Genomic DNA, 18,570 nt, shown 5'->3' with positions numbered 1-18,570 from the left:
TTTGCTGAAGTTGCTTATCAGCTTAAGGAGATTTTGGGCTGAGATGATGGGGTTTTCTAAATATACAATCATGTCATCTGCAAACAGGGACAATTTGACTTCCCCTTTTCCTAATTGAATACACTTTATTTCTTTCTCTTGCCTGATTGCCCTGGCCAGAACTTCCAACACTATATTGAAGAGGAGTGCTAAGAGAGGGCATCCCTGTCTTGTGCCAGTTTTCAGAGGGAATGCTTCCGGTTTTTGTCTATTCAGTATGATATTGGCTGTGGGTTTGTCATAAATAGCTCTTATTATTTTGAAATATGTTCCATCAATATCTAGTTTATTTAGAGTTTTTATCATGAAGGGCTGTTGAATTTCGTCAAAGGCCTTTTCTGCATCTATTGAGATAATCATGTGGTTTTTGTCATTGGTTCTGTTTATGTGATGGATTACGTTTATTGATTTGCGTATGTTGAACCAGCCTTGCACACCATAGATACAGCTGACTTGATTGTGGTGGATAAGATTTTTGATGTGCTGCTGGATTCAGTTTGCCAGTATTTTATTGAGGATTCTTGCATCGATGTTCATCAGGGATATTGGTCTAAAATTCTCTGTTTTTGTTGTGTCTCTGCCAGGCTTTGGTATCAGGATGATGCTGGCCTTATAAAATGAGTTAGGGAGGATTCCCTCTTTTTCTATTGATTGGAATAGTTTCAGAAGGAATGGTACCAGCTTCTCTTTGTACCTCTGGTAGAATTCGGCTGTGAATCCGTCTGGTCCTAGACTTTTTTTGGTTGGTAGGCTGTTAATTAATGCCTCAATTTCAGAGCCTGTTATTGGTGTATTCAGAGATTCAGCTTCTTCCTGGTTTAGTCTTGGGAGGGTGTATGTGTCCAGGAATTCATCCATTTCTTCTAGATTTTCTAGTTTATTTGCGTAGAGGTGTAGTTTGTATTTCTGTCGGATCGGTGGTGATATCCCCTTTATCATTTTTTATTGCATCTATTTGATCCTTCTCTCTTTTCTTCTTTGTCTTTCTAGCAGTCTTACCAATTTTGTTGATCTTTTCAAAAAACCAGCTCCTGGATTCATTAATTTTCTGAAGGGTTTTTTGTGTCTCTATCTCCTTCAGTTCTGCTCTGATCTTAGTTATTTCTTGCCTTCTGCTAGCTTTTGTTTGTTTGCTCTTGCTTCTCTAGTTCTTTTAATCGTGATGTTAGGGTGTCGATTTTAGATCTTTCCTGCTTTCTCTTGTGGGCATTTAGTGCTATGAATTTCCCTCTACACGCTGCTTTGAATGTGTCCCAGAGATTCTGGTACATTGTATCTTTGTTCTCATTGATTTCAAAGAACATCTTTATTTCTGCCTTCATTTCGTTATTTACCCAGTAGTCATTCAGGAGCAGGTTGTTCAGTTTCCATGTAGTGGTGCAGTTTTGAGTGAGTCTCTTAATCCTGAGATCTAATTTATTGCACTGTGGTCTGAGAGACAGTTTGTTGTGATTTCTATTCTTTCACATTTGCTGAGGAGTGCTTTACTTTTAACTATGTGGTCAATTTTGGAATAAGTGTGATGTGGTGCTGAGAAGAATGTATATTCTGTTGATTTTGGGGTAGAGAGTTCTGTAGATGTCTATTAGGTCCACTTGGTGCAGAGCTGAGTTCAAGTCCTGGATATCCTTGTTAACCTTCTGTCTCGTTGATCTGTTTAATATTGACAGTGGGGTGTTAAACTCTCCCATTATTATTGTGTGGGAGTCTAAGTCTCTTTGTAGGTCTCTAAGGACTTGCTTTATGAATCTGGGTGCTCCTGTATTGGGTGCATATATATTTAGGATAGTTAGCTCTTTTTGTTGAATTGATCCCTTTATCATTATGTAATGGCCTCCTTTGTCTCTTTTGATCTTTGTTGGTTTAAAGTCAGTATTATCAGAGACTAGGATTGCAGTCCCTGCTTTTTTTTGCTTTCCATTTGCTTGGTAGATCTTCCTCCATCCCTTTATTTTGAACCTATGTGTGTCTCTGCATGTCAGATGGGTCTCCTGAATACAGCACACCAATGGGTCTTGACTATCAAATTTGCCAGTTGGTGTCTTTTAATTGGGGCATTTAGCCCATTTACATTTAAGGTTAATATTGTTATGTGTGAATTTGATCTTGTCATTATGATGTTAGCTGGTTATTTTGCTCGTTAGTCTATGCAGTTTCTTCCTAGCATCGATGGTCTTTACAATTTGGCATGTTTTTGCAGTGGCTGGTACTGGTTGTTCCTTTCCCTTTTTAGTGCTTTCTTCAGGAGCTCTTGTAAGGCAGGCCTGATGGTGACAAAATCTCTCAGCATTTGCTTGTCTGTAAAGCATTTTATTTCTCCTTCACTTTTGAAGCTTACTTTGGCTGGATATGAAATTCTGAGTTGAAAATTCTTTCTTTAAGAATGTTGAATATTGGTCCCCCACTCTCTTCTGGCTTGTGAGTTTCTGCTGAGAGATCCGCTGTTAGTCTTTGGGCTTCCCTTTGTGGGTAACCCGACCTTTCACTCTGGCTGCCCTTAACATTTTTTCCTTCATTTCAACCTTGGTGAATCTGACAATTATGTGTCTTGGGGTTGCTCTTCTCGAGGAGTGTATTTGTGGTGTTCTCTGTATTTCCTGAATTTGAATGTTGGCCTGCCTTGCTAGGTTGGGGAAGTTCTCTTGGATAATATCCTGAAGAGTGTTTTCCAACTTGGTTCCATTCTCCCCATCACTTTCAGGTACACCAATCAAATGTAGATTTGGTCTTTTCACATAGTCCTATGTTTCTTGGAGGCTTTGTTCATTTCTTTTTACTCTTTTTTCTCTAAACTTCTCTTCTTGCTTTATTTCATTAATTTGATCTTCAATCAATGATACCCTTTCTTCCACTTGATCAAATCGACTATTGAAGCTTGTGCATGTGTCACGAAGTTCTCGTGCCATGGTTTTCAGCCCCATCAGTTCATTTAAGGTCTTCGCTACACTGTTTATTCTAGTTAGCCATTTGTCTAATCTTTTTTCGAGGTTTTTAGCTTCCTTGCAATGGGTTTGAGCATGGTCCTTTAGCTTGGAGAAGTTTGTTATTACCGACCTTCTGAAGCCTACTTCTGTCAACTCGTCAAAGTCATTCTCCATCCAGCTTTGTTCCATTCATTGCTGGCGAGGAGCTGCAATCCTTTGGATGAGAAGAGGTGCTCTGGTTTTTAGAATTTTCAGCTTCTGTGGTTTCTCCCCATCTTTGTGGTTTTATCTACCTTTGGTCTTTGATGTTGGTGACCTACAGATGGGGTTTTGGTGTGGATGCCCTTTTTGTTGATGTTGATGCTATTCCTTTCTGTTTGTTAGTTTTCCTTCTAACAGTCAGGTCCCTCAGCTACAGCTCTGTTGGCGTTTGCTGGAGGTCCACTCCAGACCCTGTTTGCCTTGGTGTCACCAGCGGAGGCTGCAGAACAGCAAATATTGCTGTCTGATCCTTCCTCTGGAAGCTTCGTCCCAGAGGGGCACCCACCTGTATGAGGTGTCAGTCGGCCCCTACTGGGAGGTGTATCCCAGTTAGGCTACACAGGGATCAGGGACCCACTTGAGGAGGCAGTCTGTCCATTCTCAGTGCTCAAACACCATGTTGGGAGAACCGCTGTACTCTTCAGAGCTGTCAGACACCGTGTTGGGAGAACCGCTGTACTCTTCAGAGCTGTCAGACAGAGACATTTAAGTCTGCAGAAGTTTCTGCTGCCTTTTGCTCAGCTATGCTCTGCCCCCAGAGGTGGAATCTATAGAGACAGCTGGCCTTGCTGAGCTGTAGTGGGCTCCACCCAGTTCAAGCTTCCAGGCCGCTTTGTTTACCTACTCAAGCCTCAGCAATGGTGGATGGCCCTCCTCCTGCCAGGCTCCTGCCTCACAGGTCGATCTCAGACTGCTGTGCTAGCAGTGAGCGAGGCTCCGTGGGCATGGGACCCACCGAGCTAGGTGCGGGATATAATCTCCTGGTGTGCCATTTGATAAGACCATTGGAAAAGCTCAGTCTTAGGGCGAGAGTGTCCCATTTTTCCAGGTACAGTCTGTCACGGCTTCCCTTGGCTAGGAAAGGGAAATTCCCCGACCCCTTGTGCTTCCTGGGTGAGGCGACGCCCGCCCTGCATCGGCTTGCCCTCCGTGGTCTGCACCCACTGTCCAACCAGTCCCAATGAGATGAACCAGGTACCTCAGTTGGAAATGTAAAAATCACCCATCTTCTGCATCGATCCCACTGGGAGCTGCAGACTGCACGTCTTCCTATTTAGCCATCTTGCCTAATTCATATACATTTTTCTTAGGCCTGCCCAGTGGCTAAAGAAAAATAAATGAACATAGCATTTTAAAAATTGAGTGTTTTCTTATAAAAATCTATATTTCAGCATTCTCTAGCAAAGTCATACTATTTGGTACCACTAGGCCCACATCCCTGCATGGCAGCCATCAGTTGCTGCAAAACTCACTCCTTTCTCTTTAGAGACAGAATGTGCTGTCTGGGTCAGCACAGCCTCCACCACCCTGTCCCATTTCCCCAGCACCAAGTCCACTTATCTAGCTGTCTGATTGGCCTGTAATCTACTTGAAGTGCAAGTGGTATAACCCAACTCAAATTAGTTAAACAAAATAGATAATTTATTGATAACTTATCACAGGTGCACTGTTGCCTTCTCTTACCCTTAGCATTTGTTTTAACTTCTGAATCACTGGATCTAATAATCTTGGCCTCACCTCAAACTATTTTGTATAATTTCTTTTGAGGTCACTAATCTCATGGGATCTTAATTTCCTAATGTTTATATGTCACAGTTGAACTACATCAAAAAATGTTAAGAATCCACTATATTTTGCTACGTACTTAAATTCTATTTTCATCATTAAATACTTCTTAGGTTTGTTTGTTTTTGAGACAGTGTCTCACTTTGTCACCCAGGCTGGAGCGCAGTGGCATAAACACGGCTTACTGCAGCCTCGATATCCCGGGCACAAGCTGTCCTCCCACCTCAGCTCCCCACATAGCTGGGACTACAGGCACATGCCAGTGCACCCAGCTAATTTTTGTATTTTTTGTAGAGACAGAGTTTCACCATGTTGCCCAGGCTGTTTTCAAACCCCTGAGCTCAAGCAGTCCACCCACCTCAGCTTCCCAAAGTGCTGGGATTAGAGGCATGAGCCACTGTGCCCAGTCTCTTCCTAGCTTTTTAAATACACTGAACACAATTTAACCTTCTCAGTGTCTCCAATTTAAGTACATCATTTACTGGGCTGCTTGTATTCCACTGTGGCCTTCAATGGTTGTTAAGGCCTGTGAATTAAACAGCATGACACTGCTATGTGTTTCTTGAATTATTTTGTCTACTTTATGTATCTATATCTATATAGTTTATGCCATAAATACGTAAATACGTTCCCCTTCCCTACCATCTATTGCCCATGTATCTATCTTTAGCAACTGATTTATACCACTTTATGATTTGCTGCTTCTGCTCTGCTTTAAGTTAGTACAGCAGATATTCCGTATAAAATAACCTTCTGTACATAAGCTAGGACATCTGCTTTGGATGATCCAGAGGTCAGATTGATTGTGTGGTAGTCCTTGGCTGAGCTCTGGATTCTTGAAGGTGCTACAGCTTACTCAGGAGGGAAATAAGAGGATGAAAACAAAAAAAAAGCAGTAATTACCTTCCAAAAACATTTTCTCTCTTGCTTAAATCAAAGTCACATTGTCATCTTAATGTTCCTAGAGCTGAGAAGATGTATGAATAGTTGGAGTTGAGCTATCAATAAAACTTGGAAATTAACAGCCAGTACCTGGCTTACGTGAGCGTTAGGTCTGGAAACCCCTAAATGAGTCTAATCACTATAAATTGCTCATCAATTAAGCATGTCTGGTTGAAGCCATGGAGAGAGAATGAGGAAGTGATGCCTGCAAGCTAATGCTCCTACTTGTCTTTTCTGTTCCTACCAAACTACTCTGTGGTCCAGTGTGTCTCACATGTTTGTGCATCATGGACATTTCACACAGGTCCATAAGGAGCCTTATATCACTCGAGGCTTATGTGAGTTGGGAATGGGCTGCAGATGGGATAAATTGAACTGCAGATGATCTGATTAATAGAAATACATTAAATGTTTATTCACCATTTTTAAAATGTTTTCCTTATAAAGGTTAGAAAACGAAAAGCTGCTTGAGAGCAAAGTCTGCCTACAGGATTCCTATGACAACTTACAAGAAATAATGAAATTTGAGATTGACCAACTTTCAAGAAACCTCCAAAACTGCAAAAAAGAAAATGAAACTCTGAAATCTGATCTGAACGTATGTTAAGAAGGGAGTTGGTAATTGGTGAATTTGTCCTCCATCTGTGACTGTCCTTTTGAGTGCAGGACAAGGACTGTCCTTTCCTCCTTCTTTGCTATACTTGCCCACAGTGCCTGCCATGTAGAAGGTACTTGACATGTTCGTTGACTATTCATTACTAGTAACAGTTACTTAAAATCTAATGTTGTCTTTTAGAATTTGATGGAGCTTCTTGAGGCAGAAAAAGAACGCAATAACAAATTATCATTACAGTTTGAAGAAGATAAAGAAAACAGTTCTAAGTGAGTGCTATTTATATTTTCTACTAGTATACTAGAATATTATTTATCACCACATTCTTAATCTTGTTTTTTTTTTATTGCCAATATCCTGTAAAGAGTTATTTTTTTAAAGCATTCCAAAAGCAACAGCAGGTTCATTTGTATAAACGGCTATGTGGAGAAACTTAATTTTTCAAAACATGTAACAACTAGCTATAGTACTTTTAAATGAATAGCAATTGGTGGTAATCAGAACTCAGGGCCTCTGTAAATAAATCACAGCAAATATATAATAAGATGACTTCTAACTCTTTATTATTGGAAGGAGGAGACAGATTTTTATTTCTGTGTCTACAAATCTTTTTCTACCAGGAATGTCCCCTAACAGGAACGCTGCCATATTTCTTCCCTCTTTCCAGGTTCCTCTCTTTGGTAATCTCAGTGAATCTTTGGGCCTCACTCACTAGGCTGAGAGTCACTCTAATGAGAAGAATTTGTTTATTCAGTAGGTACTTATGGAGTTCTTCCTATGAGGTTGATTTTCTTCTAGGCCCTGGTATACAGTGGTGAACGTAGAGCTTACATCCAGTTGAGAGACAAGCAATTGACATTTACTCATTTATTCAAACATTTATTGATATCCAACAAGCCAGGCACTGATCTGGTGAATGCCAGAACATTTAGAAGTGAAACAGTGAACAAAACATCCCTGTCCTCATGGATTTTAACTTCTAGCACAAGGAGACAGGTAATAAACAAATACTATATGATATATGTTATATTTAGGAGTACTAAACACTCTGAGGAAAAACAGTCATGGCACAAAAATGGGTTCTCATTGAATAATTGTTGAAGAAATGGGTTCAAATTTCTGATCCCCACTGGAAGGTAATGCCTGACACCAAGGGTGCGCCTAACAAAGTTCATTTGCACTTAATCTCTTCTGTACTAACAGATTCAGTTCCTGTTTTCATTGAATGAAGTCAGGGGTAAAAGATAATTATTCTCTTCCAGAGAAATCTTAAAAGTTCTTGAGGCTGTACGTCAGGAGAAACAGAAAGAGATGGCCAAGTGTGAGCAGCAGGTAAATTTCCTGTTACTCTAACTCTAGAATTTGAAGTTTATAACTTTTATTCCTGATACCTAAAAGGCTTATTATAATGATTTCAGCTTCCAGATGTTGGAAATTAGTAAGAAAGAAATGGAATTTGGGGCTGGTTCTATTATTTTTAATTTTATTATTTTCTTCTTTTTTTAAGACAGTTTCTCACTCTGTCACCCAGGCTGCAGTGCAGCGGCACAGTGATGGCTCACTGTAGCCTTGACTTCCCAAGCTCAGGTGATTTTCCCACCTCAGCCTCTCAAGTAGCTGGGACTATGGGCATGCACTACTATGCGTGGCTAAATTTTTGTACTTTTTATAGAGATGGGGTTTCACCATGTTGCCCAGGATCGAACTCCTGAGCTCAAGTGATCCACCCACCTTGGCCTCCCAAAGTGCTGGGATTACAGGCATGAGCCACCGTGCCTGGCCTATTGTTTTTCAACTCTTGTTTTTCTAACTCCCAGAGGGTTACAATAATAATTTGTTGGTAGTCTCCTGGTAGCACAAAATCACTGTCTTTCAACCTGATTTATCATTTTCAAGTATTACTCCTAGCGTAGACTCTATAATATGAAAAGCTGCTTTCAACTTGTTTATCTGTGTATGTGGTTAACTTTGTGATTTAATTATTCTTCTAAAAATATTTCTTTTTCACTATAGATGGCAAAAGTACAGAAACTAGAAGAGAGCTTGCTTGCTACTGAAAAAGTGATCAGTTTCTTGGAAAAGTCTAGAGATTCCGATAAGGTTGGTAGAGTTTGAAGCTACATCTCTCTGTGCATTTTCTTATAAATGCTAGTTTAACATTTTGTTCTCCTACCTCTTCTGGCACCTCCAGGGTGACCAATAGATAGTATGAATATTTCTGTATGCAGTTAAGCCTTGTTCATCCTCCAAGGTTGCTGGAGAATGAGGTCTTCCACTTAATTTGCCATGTAACTTCAAGTACAAACTACTGTCACTTTGGATGGCAGTGTTTCTAAAATGCATCCTACCCTTTTAACTAGGATGTTGATATTAGTGTGACCCTTTCTTGTTGACTCTAAGTCCCATGATACAAATTTTCAAATCCCTGGTGTTGACTTTAACTAGAATAATAAAAATAGTATATATGTCCAAGTTTAAAATTAGATATAAAATTCTTCTACGTCTAGCTCATATACATTCATAAAACCAAAACAAATGATTAAATGAAATATTATAGACTGGGCACAGTGGCTCATGCCTGTAATTCCAGCACTTTGGGAGGCCAAGGCAGGTGGATCACCTGAGGTCAGGAGTTCGAGACGAGCCTGACCAACATGGAGAAACCCCATCTCTACTGAAATTACAAAATTAGCCAGGTGTGGTGGCACATGCCTGTAATCCTAGCTACTCGGGAGGCTGAGGCAGGAGAATTGATTGAACCCAGGAGGCGGAGGTTGCGGTGAGCCAAGATCACACCATTGCACTCCAGTCTGGGCAACAAGAGCGAAACTCTGTCTCAAAAAAAAAAAAAAAATTATAACGCCATTAAAATATAAATTGATGCCAGGCGCAGTGGCTCATGTCTGTAATCCCAGCACTTTGGGAGGCTGTGGCGGGCAGATCACGAGGTCAGAAGATCGAGACCATCCTGGCTAACACAGTGAAACCCCGTCTCTACTAAAAATACAAAAAACTAGCTGGGCATGGTGGCAGGCGCCTGTAGTCCCAGCTACTTGGGAGGCTGAGGCAGGAGAATGGTGTGAACCTGGGAGGCGGAGCTTGCAGTGAGCCGAGATCGCGCCACTGCACTCCAGCCTGGGCGACACAGCGAGACTCCGTCTCAGAAAACAAAAATATATGTATATATATGTGTGTGTGTGTGTGTGTGTGTGTGTGTGTGTGTGTATTACATATATGTATATATATTATATATATATAAATTGATACTAATGTGACATACGATCTTTTACTAAAATAAAATTGACATATTGCCATTAGGAAAGATAAGTGATTTACCATTTAAAAATTTTCTTCTCCTTAATGTCATTGGGTATGAAGATATTATTTCTGTCCTCATCAGAAAGTTGTAGCTGACCTCATGAACCAGATCCAGGAGCTAAGAACATCGGTCTGTGAGAAAACAGAAACTATAGACACCCTGAAACAAGAACTGAAGGACATAAATGTAAGTTCGGTCACCAACAAGATGTTAAATTTGAGCATGAGACATTTCACAGACTTTTCAAGAGTTTAACAGATGCTCTACCAGAAAAAAAGATTCTGTGGTCAAATAAGTTTGGAAATTCTAGTTAACTAAAGCTCAACAGGTTTGTGTGTTTGTAGGACTTGCAGAGTCATTATTATGGAAGTGTGTAGTATGTATCTCTGGGAGATAATGTAGGCTGCAGTGTTTCTCAGGTTTCACTCATCTGGGACAATGTTCTCTGTGCACTCTTTGGGAATGCCGGTATAAACTGGATAAGAAACAGGCTGGTTGCTGGCCGTAACAGTTAAGGCAAATGTGGTGTTTTTTAGTGGCTTTGAGGAAAAAGTAACACAGTAGCACATTGTAGTTAAGTTCAGAGACATTAATAATTTAGAAAGTGAGTTTGTTTCCCCAATGTTGGACATAATATCATTTCCTAAAGTTAACTACTTATTTTGTCAGCATGTATCTGAGTTCAATGTTGATGCTTTTCTCCTCTGGGTCAAGGCGAAGGCTTTTGTCATTCCTCCTCACTCCTCTGCTCTACAGGGAGCTTGCCACACTCCATGTTTATTTCTGAAGGCAGTAGATGACAAGCCCAATGTTTTTTTCACTGATACTTAGAGGACTTTTCCATTTCTCTTCACCATTCATGCACTTATTCTTCTATTCCTTCAGTCAGCAAGTATTTATTGAATTATCTTGTGTTGTCATCACCTTGGAACCCAGACTCATTCTTGTTATTTTAATCTAGAAACAGGTAATAAAATGGCTCTTACAGCATGACTTTCTTTTCTACAGTGCAAATACAACTCTGCTTTGGTTGACAGAGAAGAGAGCAGAGTGTTGATCAAGAAGCAGGAAGTGGATATTCTGGATCTGAAAGAAACCCTTAGGCTGAGAATACTTTCTGAGGACATAGAGGTAGGTATTAAGGCATCACAGCTTCTTTGTTTGCCCTATTACTTGTCAATATCTGTATTTGTGTGTGGAAGTTATTAATGAATAAATACAGGATTTTTAAAGAAATAATTCTTATACAGCTGATGTTCCTCAAGACACTTCACTACACAGGCTCACTCTACCTCTACCTTACTGCCTGCACTTCATGCTGCCACCCTGACTGCTTGCTGTGCCTGAGATACTCCACCCACGTTCACGCTGCCAAGCTTCCTCCTCTGGCAGTCTTATACATATACTGTCTCCTTTGAGGAGATAGTATTTGTATACTACTAATGTATTATTGTATAGTGTATAATAATACAAATAATTATGTATAATAATTTCACCAAAAGTATTATATTTTATCTAGCTGATCTATTTTCCATCATTTTTGCTGACACCACGTTAACTTCCTATAACTGACCCCTATAAGGGGAGCAGAATGGAAACCGCATTTAATTGGATGCAGTGGTAGTAGCAGACAGCAGAAAAGGGCTGTTTAAACAGGCTGATTTCAGGGTTGTCTTTTGCATTTTAGCGAAGATAAGTTTTATTTTTGTTTTTGTTGATGCAAATTTATCTTTTTAAAAATTAAGCAGTACATCTTCATTCTTCCCCCTCCCTCCCTACCTCCCTCCCTACCTCCTTCCTTCCTTCCTTCCTTCCCTCTTTTCTTTTCTTTTCTTTTCTTCCCTCTGTGGCCCAGGCTGGAATCTAGTCGGCTCGCTGCAGACTCCCTGCCTCTGGCTCCCGTGATTCTCCTGCCCCGCCCTGCGGGCTGCCTGGGATTGCCGGCGCGCGCCACCACCGCTGCCTGCTTTTTCTCCTTTGGCTGGAGGCGCGGTTTCGCCATGTTGGCCAGGCTGGTCTCCAGCTCCTGACCCCGGGTGCTCTGCCCGCCTCGGCTTCCCGAGGTGCTGGGACTGCAGACAGAGTCTCGCTCACTCGGTGCTCGGTGTTGCCCGGGCTGGAGTGCGGTGGCGTGGTCTTGGCTCGCTGCAGCCTCCACCTCCCAGCCGCCTGCCTTGGCCTCCCAGGGTGCTGGGATTGCAGCCTCTGCCTGGCCGCCGCCCAGTCTGGGAGGTGGGGAGCGTCTCTGCCCGGCCGCCCTGTCTGGGAAGTGAGGAGCGCCTCTGCCTGGCCACCCATCATCTGGGAAGTGAGGAGCGCCTCTGCCCAGCCGCCCCGTCTGGGAAGTGAGGAGCGCCTCTGTCCGGCTGCCCCGTCTGGGAAGTGAGGAGTGCCTCTGCCCGGCCACCCCGTCTGGGAAGAAGTGAGGACATCTGGAATGAGGAGTGCCCTGCCCGGCCCCCACGTCTGGGGAATGAGGACCCTCTCCCGGCCCTCTGGGCCCAGCCGCCCCGTCTGGGAAGTGAGGCCCTCTGCCCGGCCACCCATCATTTGGGAAGTGAGGAGCGCCTCTGCCCGGCCGCCCTGTCTGGGAAGAAGTGAGGAGCGCCTCTGCCCGGCCGCCCCGTCTGGGAAGAAGTGAGGAGCGCCTCTGCCCGGCCGCCCCGTCTGGGAAGAAGTGAGGAGCGCCTCTGCCCGGGCGCCCTGTCTGGGAAGAAGTGAGGAGCGCCTCTGCCCGGCTGCCCCGTCTGGGAAGTGAGGAGCGCCTCTGCCCAGCCACCCATCGTCTGGGAAGTGAGGAGCGCCTCTGCCCGGCCACTCATCGTCTGGGAAGTGAGGAGCACGTCTGCCCGGGCACCCCGTCTGGGAAGAAGTGAGGAGCGCCTCTGCCCGGCCGCCCCGTCTGGGAAGAAGTGAGGAGCATCTCTGCCCGGCCGCCCCGTCTGGAAAGTGAGGAGTGCCTCTGCCCGGCTGCCCCGTCTGGGATGTGGGGAGCGCCTCTGCCCGACCGCCCCGTCTGGGAGGTCTACCATGGAGGCCAGAAGCAATGTGGGGGCTGGACGTGGTGGCTCACGCCTGTAGTCCCAGCACTCTGGGAGGCTGAGGCGGGTTGATCACTTGGGGCTAGGAGTTCGAGACCAGCCTGGCCAACATGGCGAAACATATGAAAAATACAACAGACAAACCAACCAACCAACCCAGCGACAACAAAACAGGTCTACCCTGGAGTCATACTCTAATTTTTTCTATTTTCCTCCCTTTCTGATCCTTTATCCCACTTTCTTTTTCTTCCTCTTCCTTCTCCTTCTTCTTTGTCAAATAGAGGATTGAGTTATTATCATTGATCCATATAAAGTCCCTCTCTCATTTATTTTCTTTAATTCTCACTCCCCATTTCTATTCCCCGTCATCCCATGTGCAACCTTCCTAATATGTTTGATAACACATCTTTTTGTTTGTGTGTATTTTTAGAAAATGTTTATTGTTTTGTGTGCAAAAAAAAATTAAAAAAAAAAATTAGTATATAAGCTAGGACCAATATGGATTTTCTTCCAGCCCTTCCTATTCCTCAGCTACCCCCATGTTATTAGTTTCTTGTGTAACTTTCAAGAGATATTTTAAGCAATGCTATATACTTTTAGCCTTACTTTTTTCCCACACAGATGATAACCTATTGTATAAACTGTTCTGTATTTGCTTTAGAAATAAAGGGGTTTTGGCTAACCTATGCTACCCGTGAAACAAATTCAACAAATATTGAATCCACCTACTATACAACCTGTACCCGGCCTGGCATTTGGGAATGGAAAGATGATTGAAAAACACTGTTACTTACATCAAAGCATGCATTCTAGCTTAAGAGATATGTGTAATATGATGTAATAACCTGGGGGCACAGAAAAGGGAGGGAGGGGAGTAATTCTGCCAGGGGAAATTCTAAAGACCTCCTCAGTAGAGAGAGTATTTGTACACAACTTTGCCAGAGAGGGAAGCTTGGCAGTGTGAACGTGTGTGTGGAGTGTACCAAGCACAGCAAGCAGTCAGGGTGGCCAACACAAGGTGCTGGCAGTGAAGTGGAGGCAGACTGAGCCTGTGTAGTGAAGTGTCTTGAGGAACATCATTTGTATCTTTTAGGAAACCAAAACTGCATAGACATTGAACCCAGGCAGAAGGTCATGAGGTCTGAGCCAAGAAATGCTAGTGGGGATAGAGGGTGAGATAGAGTTGGGAAGTGTTTCAGAGCTACAGGTGACAGTTGTTGGTGTCCAGCTGGATATGTACCATGAAGGGAAGAAGCAGTCAGAGTGGGCACCAAGCTTTCTAGCCTGGAGGACTGAATGGTTCTGTGCACATTTCAGATGGAAAGAATAGAGGCCCATGGAAAGTTAATGAGATGCATTTTATACATACCAGGTTTGAATTGTAAGGACCCATGGGGTAGATATCCAAGATGGCTATTCCCAGTAATTTGTATTTATATCTTGCTACATTGCAGAAAGGATTTGAAGCTACTAACACACATAAGATATAAGATTAAAATAGGCCAGATGTGGTGGCTCACACCTGTAATCCCAGCATTTTGGGAGGCCGAGGCGGGTGGATCACTTGAGGTCAGGAGTTCCAGACCAGCCTGGCCAACATGGCGAAACCCCATCCCTACTAAAACTACAAAAATTAGCCGGGTGTGGTGGTGCGTGCCTGTAATCCCAGCTATTCAGGAGGCCAAGGCAGGAAAATGGTTTGAATCCAGGAGGCAGAGGTTGCAGCAAGCTGAGATCATGCCACTGCACTCTAGCATGGGCGACAGATCGAGACTCCATCTCAAAAAAAAAAAAAAAAAAAGATTAAAGTAGACAACAAAAATTAGAATAAAAGGAAAGTAAGGGTAGAATAGTAACAAGTTATTAAGAGCACAGATTATGGAGTTGGAATTCTAGCTGTGTGACCTTGGTGAAGTTAAATTTCTCCCTGTACTTCATTTGCCATATCTGTAGAGATAACAGTACGTCCTACTGCATAAGGCAGTGGTCCTCAGCCTTTTTGGCACCAGGGACCAGTTTAGTGGAAGACAATTTTTCCTTAGACCAGGAGGGTGAGGGGGGCTGGTTTCTGGATGATTCAAGCACATTACATTTACTGTGTACTTTATTTCTATTATTATATTTACATTGTAATATATAATAAAATAATTGTACAACTCACCATAATGTGGAATCAGTGGGAGCCCTGAGCTTGTTTTCCTGCAACTAGATGGTCCTATCCAGGGGTGATGGGAAATAGTGACAGATCATCAGGCATTAGATTCTCACAAGGAGTGCCCAAACGAGATCCCTGGCACGCAGTTTGCAATAGAGTTCATGCTTCTGTGAGAATCTAATGCTGCCACTGATTTGACAGGAGGCGGAGCTCAGGCAATAATGTGAGCGATGGGGAACAGCTGTAATACAGATGAAGCCGCGCTTGCTTTCCTTCTGCTGTGCAGCCAGTTCCTAACAAGCCGCAGACTGATACCAGTCTGTGGCCTGGGGGCTGGGGGCCACTGGCATAAGGTGTTGTAAAGATGAACTGAGGTAATACATGGAAAGTGCTTAGAACTGTGTCTGGCTCCTTGTAACTGCTCAATATGTGTCAGCTGGAAATAGTTTTAGCAAGCCAATTGAAAAGTTAGTACACAGAAGCCACAACCTAGGGTCCCCTATAAAGTATAAGATGATGGGCTAAAAATTCAGTTTCATACTGACTATTGACAAAGTAAAAAGGAAATCTCGCTATTTGAGTGGGAGTAGGTAAATAATGAAAACTCATGCCTGTTTACCTAAAAGCTCTTCCTTCCTTCCTTGCTTTCTTGTTTCTTCTTAAAAATAAAATGTGACTATGAATATTATATTTAGATTTAAATATCGTATTTTAGATTCATACATTTTAGATTCAAGTGGAATTGATCCTATAAACAGCTAATTCACATTCCCTTTGTACTTATCTTCAGTCTTTATTAACTAAAATTTAGTTTTATGGCTATGGTTTGTGAATTGTTCAGTATATTCAAATTGTTCATATATCAATGTTTTTCAACAATATGAGTACTTAGCCAGTGCAGTAAAATGGAAATACTAAGTGGGATACAAATATTATAAAAACTGAGAGAAAGTGACTGTTATTTGCAGATGGTCATGAGTGTCTACATGGAAACTCCAAAATACTGTCTGAATATCTATTAGAATATTGAGTTTAGTAATCAGTTATAAATTAGTCTTAAAAATAATATTTACTATATGCCATTAATAACCATTTAACAATATTGGAACTAAAAAATTCCATTCACAAAAACAACCAAAAGTATTAAAACCTTAGGAGAGAGTTTGTACCAACTGTTAAGGACATAAAACTTCTCTAAGGGATATTAAAAGAAATTGAATATTAAAGAAAGAATAACTTTACTGGGGCCGGACACCATGGCTCACGCCTGCAATCTCAGCACTTTTTGGGAGGCCGAGGTAGGTGGATCACAAGGTCAGGAGATCGAGACCATCCTGGTTAACATGGTGAAACTCCGTCTCTACTAAAAATACAAAAAAAAAAAAAAAATTAACTGGGCGTGGTGGCACGTGCCTATAGTCCCAGCTACTCGGGAAGCTGAGGTAGGAGAATCGCTGGAACCCAGGAGGCAGAGGTTGCAGCGAGCTGAGATCGCGCCACTGCACTTCAGCTAGGGCGACAGAGCAATACTCCATCTCAAAAAATAATAATAAAGAATAGCTTTATTATAGATTATTATAATATATAATATGTTATAATTAAAATAATATATAATATTAAATAAACAGTTTAAAAACATAACAGGAGCTTTTAAAAGTTCTCTTTCACAGAAATAATATAGTGTATCAAAATCTTAGGGAGAATATTTGACAATTGTTAAGAACATAAAACTTTCCAAGCAACATGAAAAGAGACTTCAATAAAAGGATCTAAAGGGAGACTTGGACAGGAAGACCCTGTCGTTTTAGAAACAGAAATTTATGGAATTCCACTTCAAATCCCAATTTATTTATTTATTTATTTTTTGAGACAGGGTCTTGTTTTGTCACCCAGGCTGGAGTGTAGTAATGCGATCATGGCTCACTGCAGCCTTGAACTCCTGGGCTTAAGTGATCCTGCCACCTCAGCCTCCCAAGTAGCTGGGACTACAGATGTGCACCACCATGCCTGGCTAATTTTTGGTATTTTTTTGTAGAGATGAGGTTTCACTATGATGCCCACACTGGTCTCGAACTCCTAAACCCAAGTGATCCTCCCCTGCCTCAGCCTCCCAAATTGCTAGGATTACAGGTGTGAGCCACCATGCCTGGCCTCAAATCCCAATATAAAAAACTGATGATTTTAAGGTTCCTTTGAAAAAAATACACAAGATTTACCAACAAAACTTAGAAAAACAATAATGCAGAGAGATTTGTAAGCTAAATGGTGACCATATCCAGTGTTGGACTGATAATAGAGAGATCATTGCAACAACTTTGAACATCCACAAATAGACAGCAGTGCATATGAAGGAATTTAGTGTAATGGTAAAGGAAGTATTTCTCAACAGTGAAGAAAGAGTGGGTTTAGTCAATATATGTGTTGGGAAAATTGTCTGACCAATTTGAAAAGATATCAAAGCCAAAACAATTTTTACATGGATTAGGGTTCTGTGCAAATGATGACATCATAGAAGTACTAGAAAATAAAAATACAAGCCAGGCATGGTAACGCACACCTGTAGTCCCAGCTACTCAGGAGGCTGACGTGGGACGATTGCTTGAGTCCAGTAGTTCAAGTCCAGCCTGGGTAATGTTGCAAGAGCCCCCGTCTCTAAAAAAACAAAAGGAGGGATGGGCACGGTGACTCACACCTGTAATCCCAGAACTTCGGGAGGCCAAGGCAGGTGGATCACTTGAGGCCAGGAGCTCAAGACCAGCCTGCCCAACATGATGAAACCCCGTCTGTACTAAAAATACAAAAATTAGAAAAATTAGCCAGGTGTGGTGGTATACACCTGTAATCCCAACTACTCAGGAGGCTGAGGCATGATAATTGCTTGAACCTGGGAGGTGGAGGTTATAGTTGGATGAGATCACACCACTGCACCCCATCTGGGTGACAGAGCAAGACTATGTCTAAAAAAATAAATAATTTTTTTTTTAAGGAGAAGAAAAAATACAAATACATAAAAAAATCTTGAGATTATGTGACTCTTTGAAAATATCTTGATATAGAGATTAGAACTCATAAGGGAAGATTATACAATATTAAAAACAAAAATTCTAACAACAGATGGGGAAAATATTTGCAACTGATGACAAAGTATTTTACCACCTTAATTTATCCTTCAGGAGAAGGATAAAAACATGGCTGGTGGAAAATGGACATAGGTAGCTCCCCAAAGAAGGAATATAGTGGCACAAGACTTCTTTGGAATCAGAGACATGCAAATGTTCCTGAAACATCAGGAGTTCAGCCTAGGTCTGGTTGCTTACCACACAGAAAGCCAATCACTGAGTCAAGGAGTATTGCCAGTGAAGAAGACTTTAAATGAGTGCCATAGCCAAGATAGGAGATCAGTCTCAAATCCTTCTCCCTGACTGACTAAAATTGGGAGTTTATATAGCAAGAAAGGTAACCATGTGTAGAAAAGCAGGAATTAGGGAGGGGTAAGGAAAAGGAGTTGCTTAACAGGAAACAGGTTGTCAGTTAGGTAGCCATGACAGGTGAGGGGCCTGGCATCTCATTTGTCCAGTTGCCATGATCTGATAAGTTTCAGTTCCTTGATCTTGTCTGGGATGCTTCATGGTTGGTTCCCTGAGAAAGGAACTCAGATAAGACAAATATAACTTTCTTAAGTTTTAAGACTGGGAGAGCCAATTTCTATG

At 42.0% G+C, this 18,570-nt stretch overlaps 1 protein-coding gene across 3 annotated transcripts in view; it reads left to right on the top strand.

The window, feature by feature from the left end:
* Positions 1-18,570, top strand: part of KIF15 (kinesin family member 15) — an 88,228-nt gene that overhangs the window by 53,762 nt on the left and 15,896 nt on the right. For all 3 annotated transcript variants that reach the window (XR_009214596.1, XM_032161848.2, XM_032161847.2), the window contains exons 21-26: positions 6,180-6,330; positions 6,529-6,614; positions 7,608-7,677; positions 8,359-8,445; positions 9,746-9,850; positions 10,673-10,795. Coding sequence is in view for 2 of the 3 variants with exons in the window: in XM_032161848.2 (XP_032017739.1) it covers positions 6,180-6,330; positions 6,529-6,614; positions 7,608-7,677; positions 8,359-8,445; positions 9,746-9,850; positions 10,673-10,795 (622 nt within the window). In the remaining variant the exon portion in view is untranslated. The remainder of the gene's footprint in view (positions 1-6,179; positions 6,331-6,528; positions 6,615-7,607; positions 7,678-8,358; positions 8,446-9,745; positions 9,851-10,672; positions 10,796-18,570) is intronic.

Source organism: Hylobates moloch, unplaced genomic scaffold (genome assembly GCF_009828535.3).
Source record: "Hylobates moloch isolate HMO894 unplaced genomic scaffold, HMol_V3 SCAFFOLD_8, whole genome shotgun sequence".
Taxonomy (NCBI): domain Eukaryota; kingdom Metazoa; phylum Chordata; class Mammalia; order Primates; family Hylobatidae; genus Hylobates; species Hylobates moloch.
This window is presented reverse-complemented; position numbering and strand designations above follow the sequence as displayed.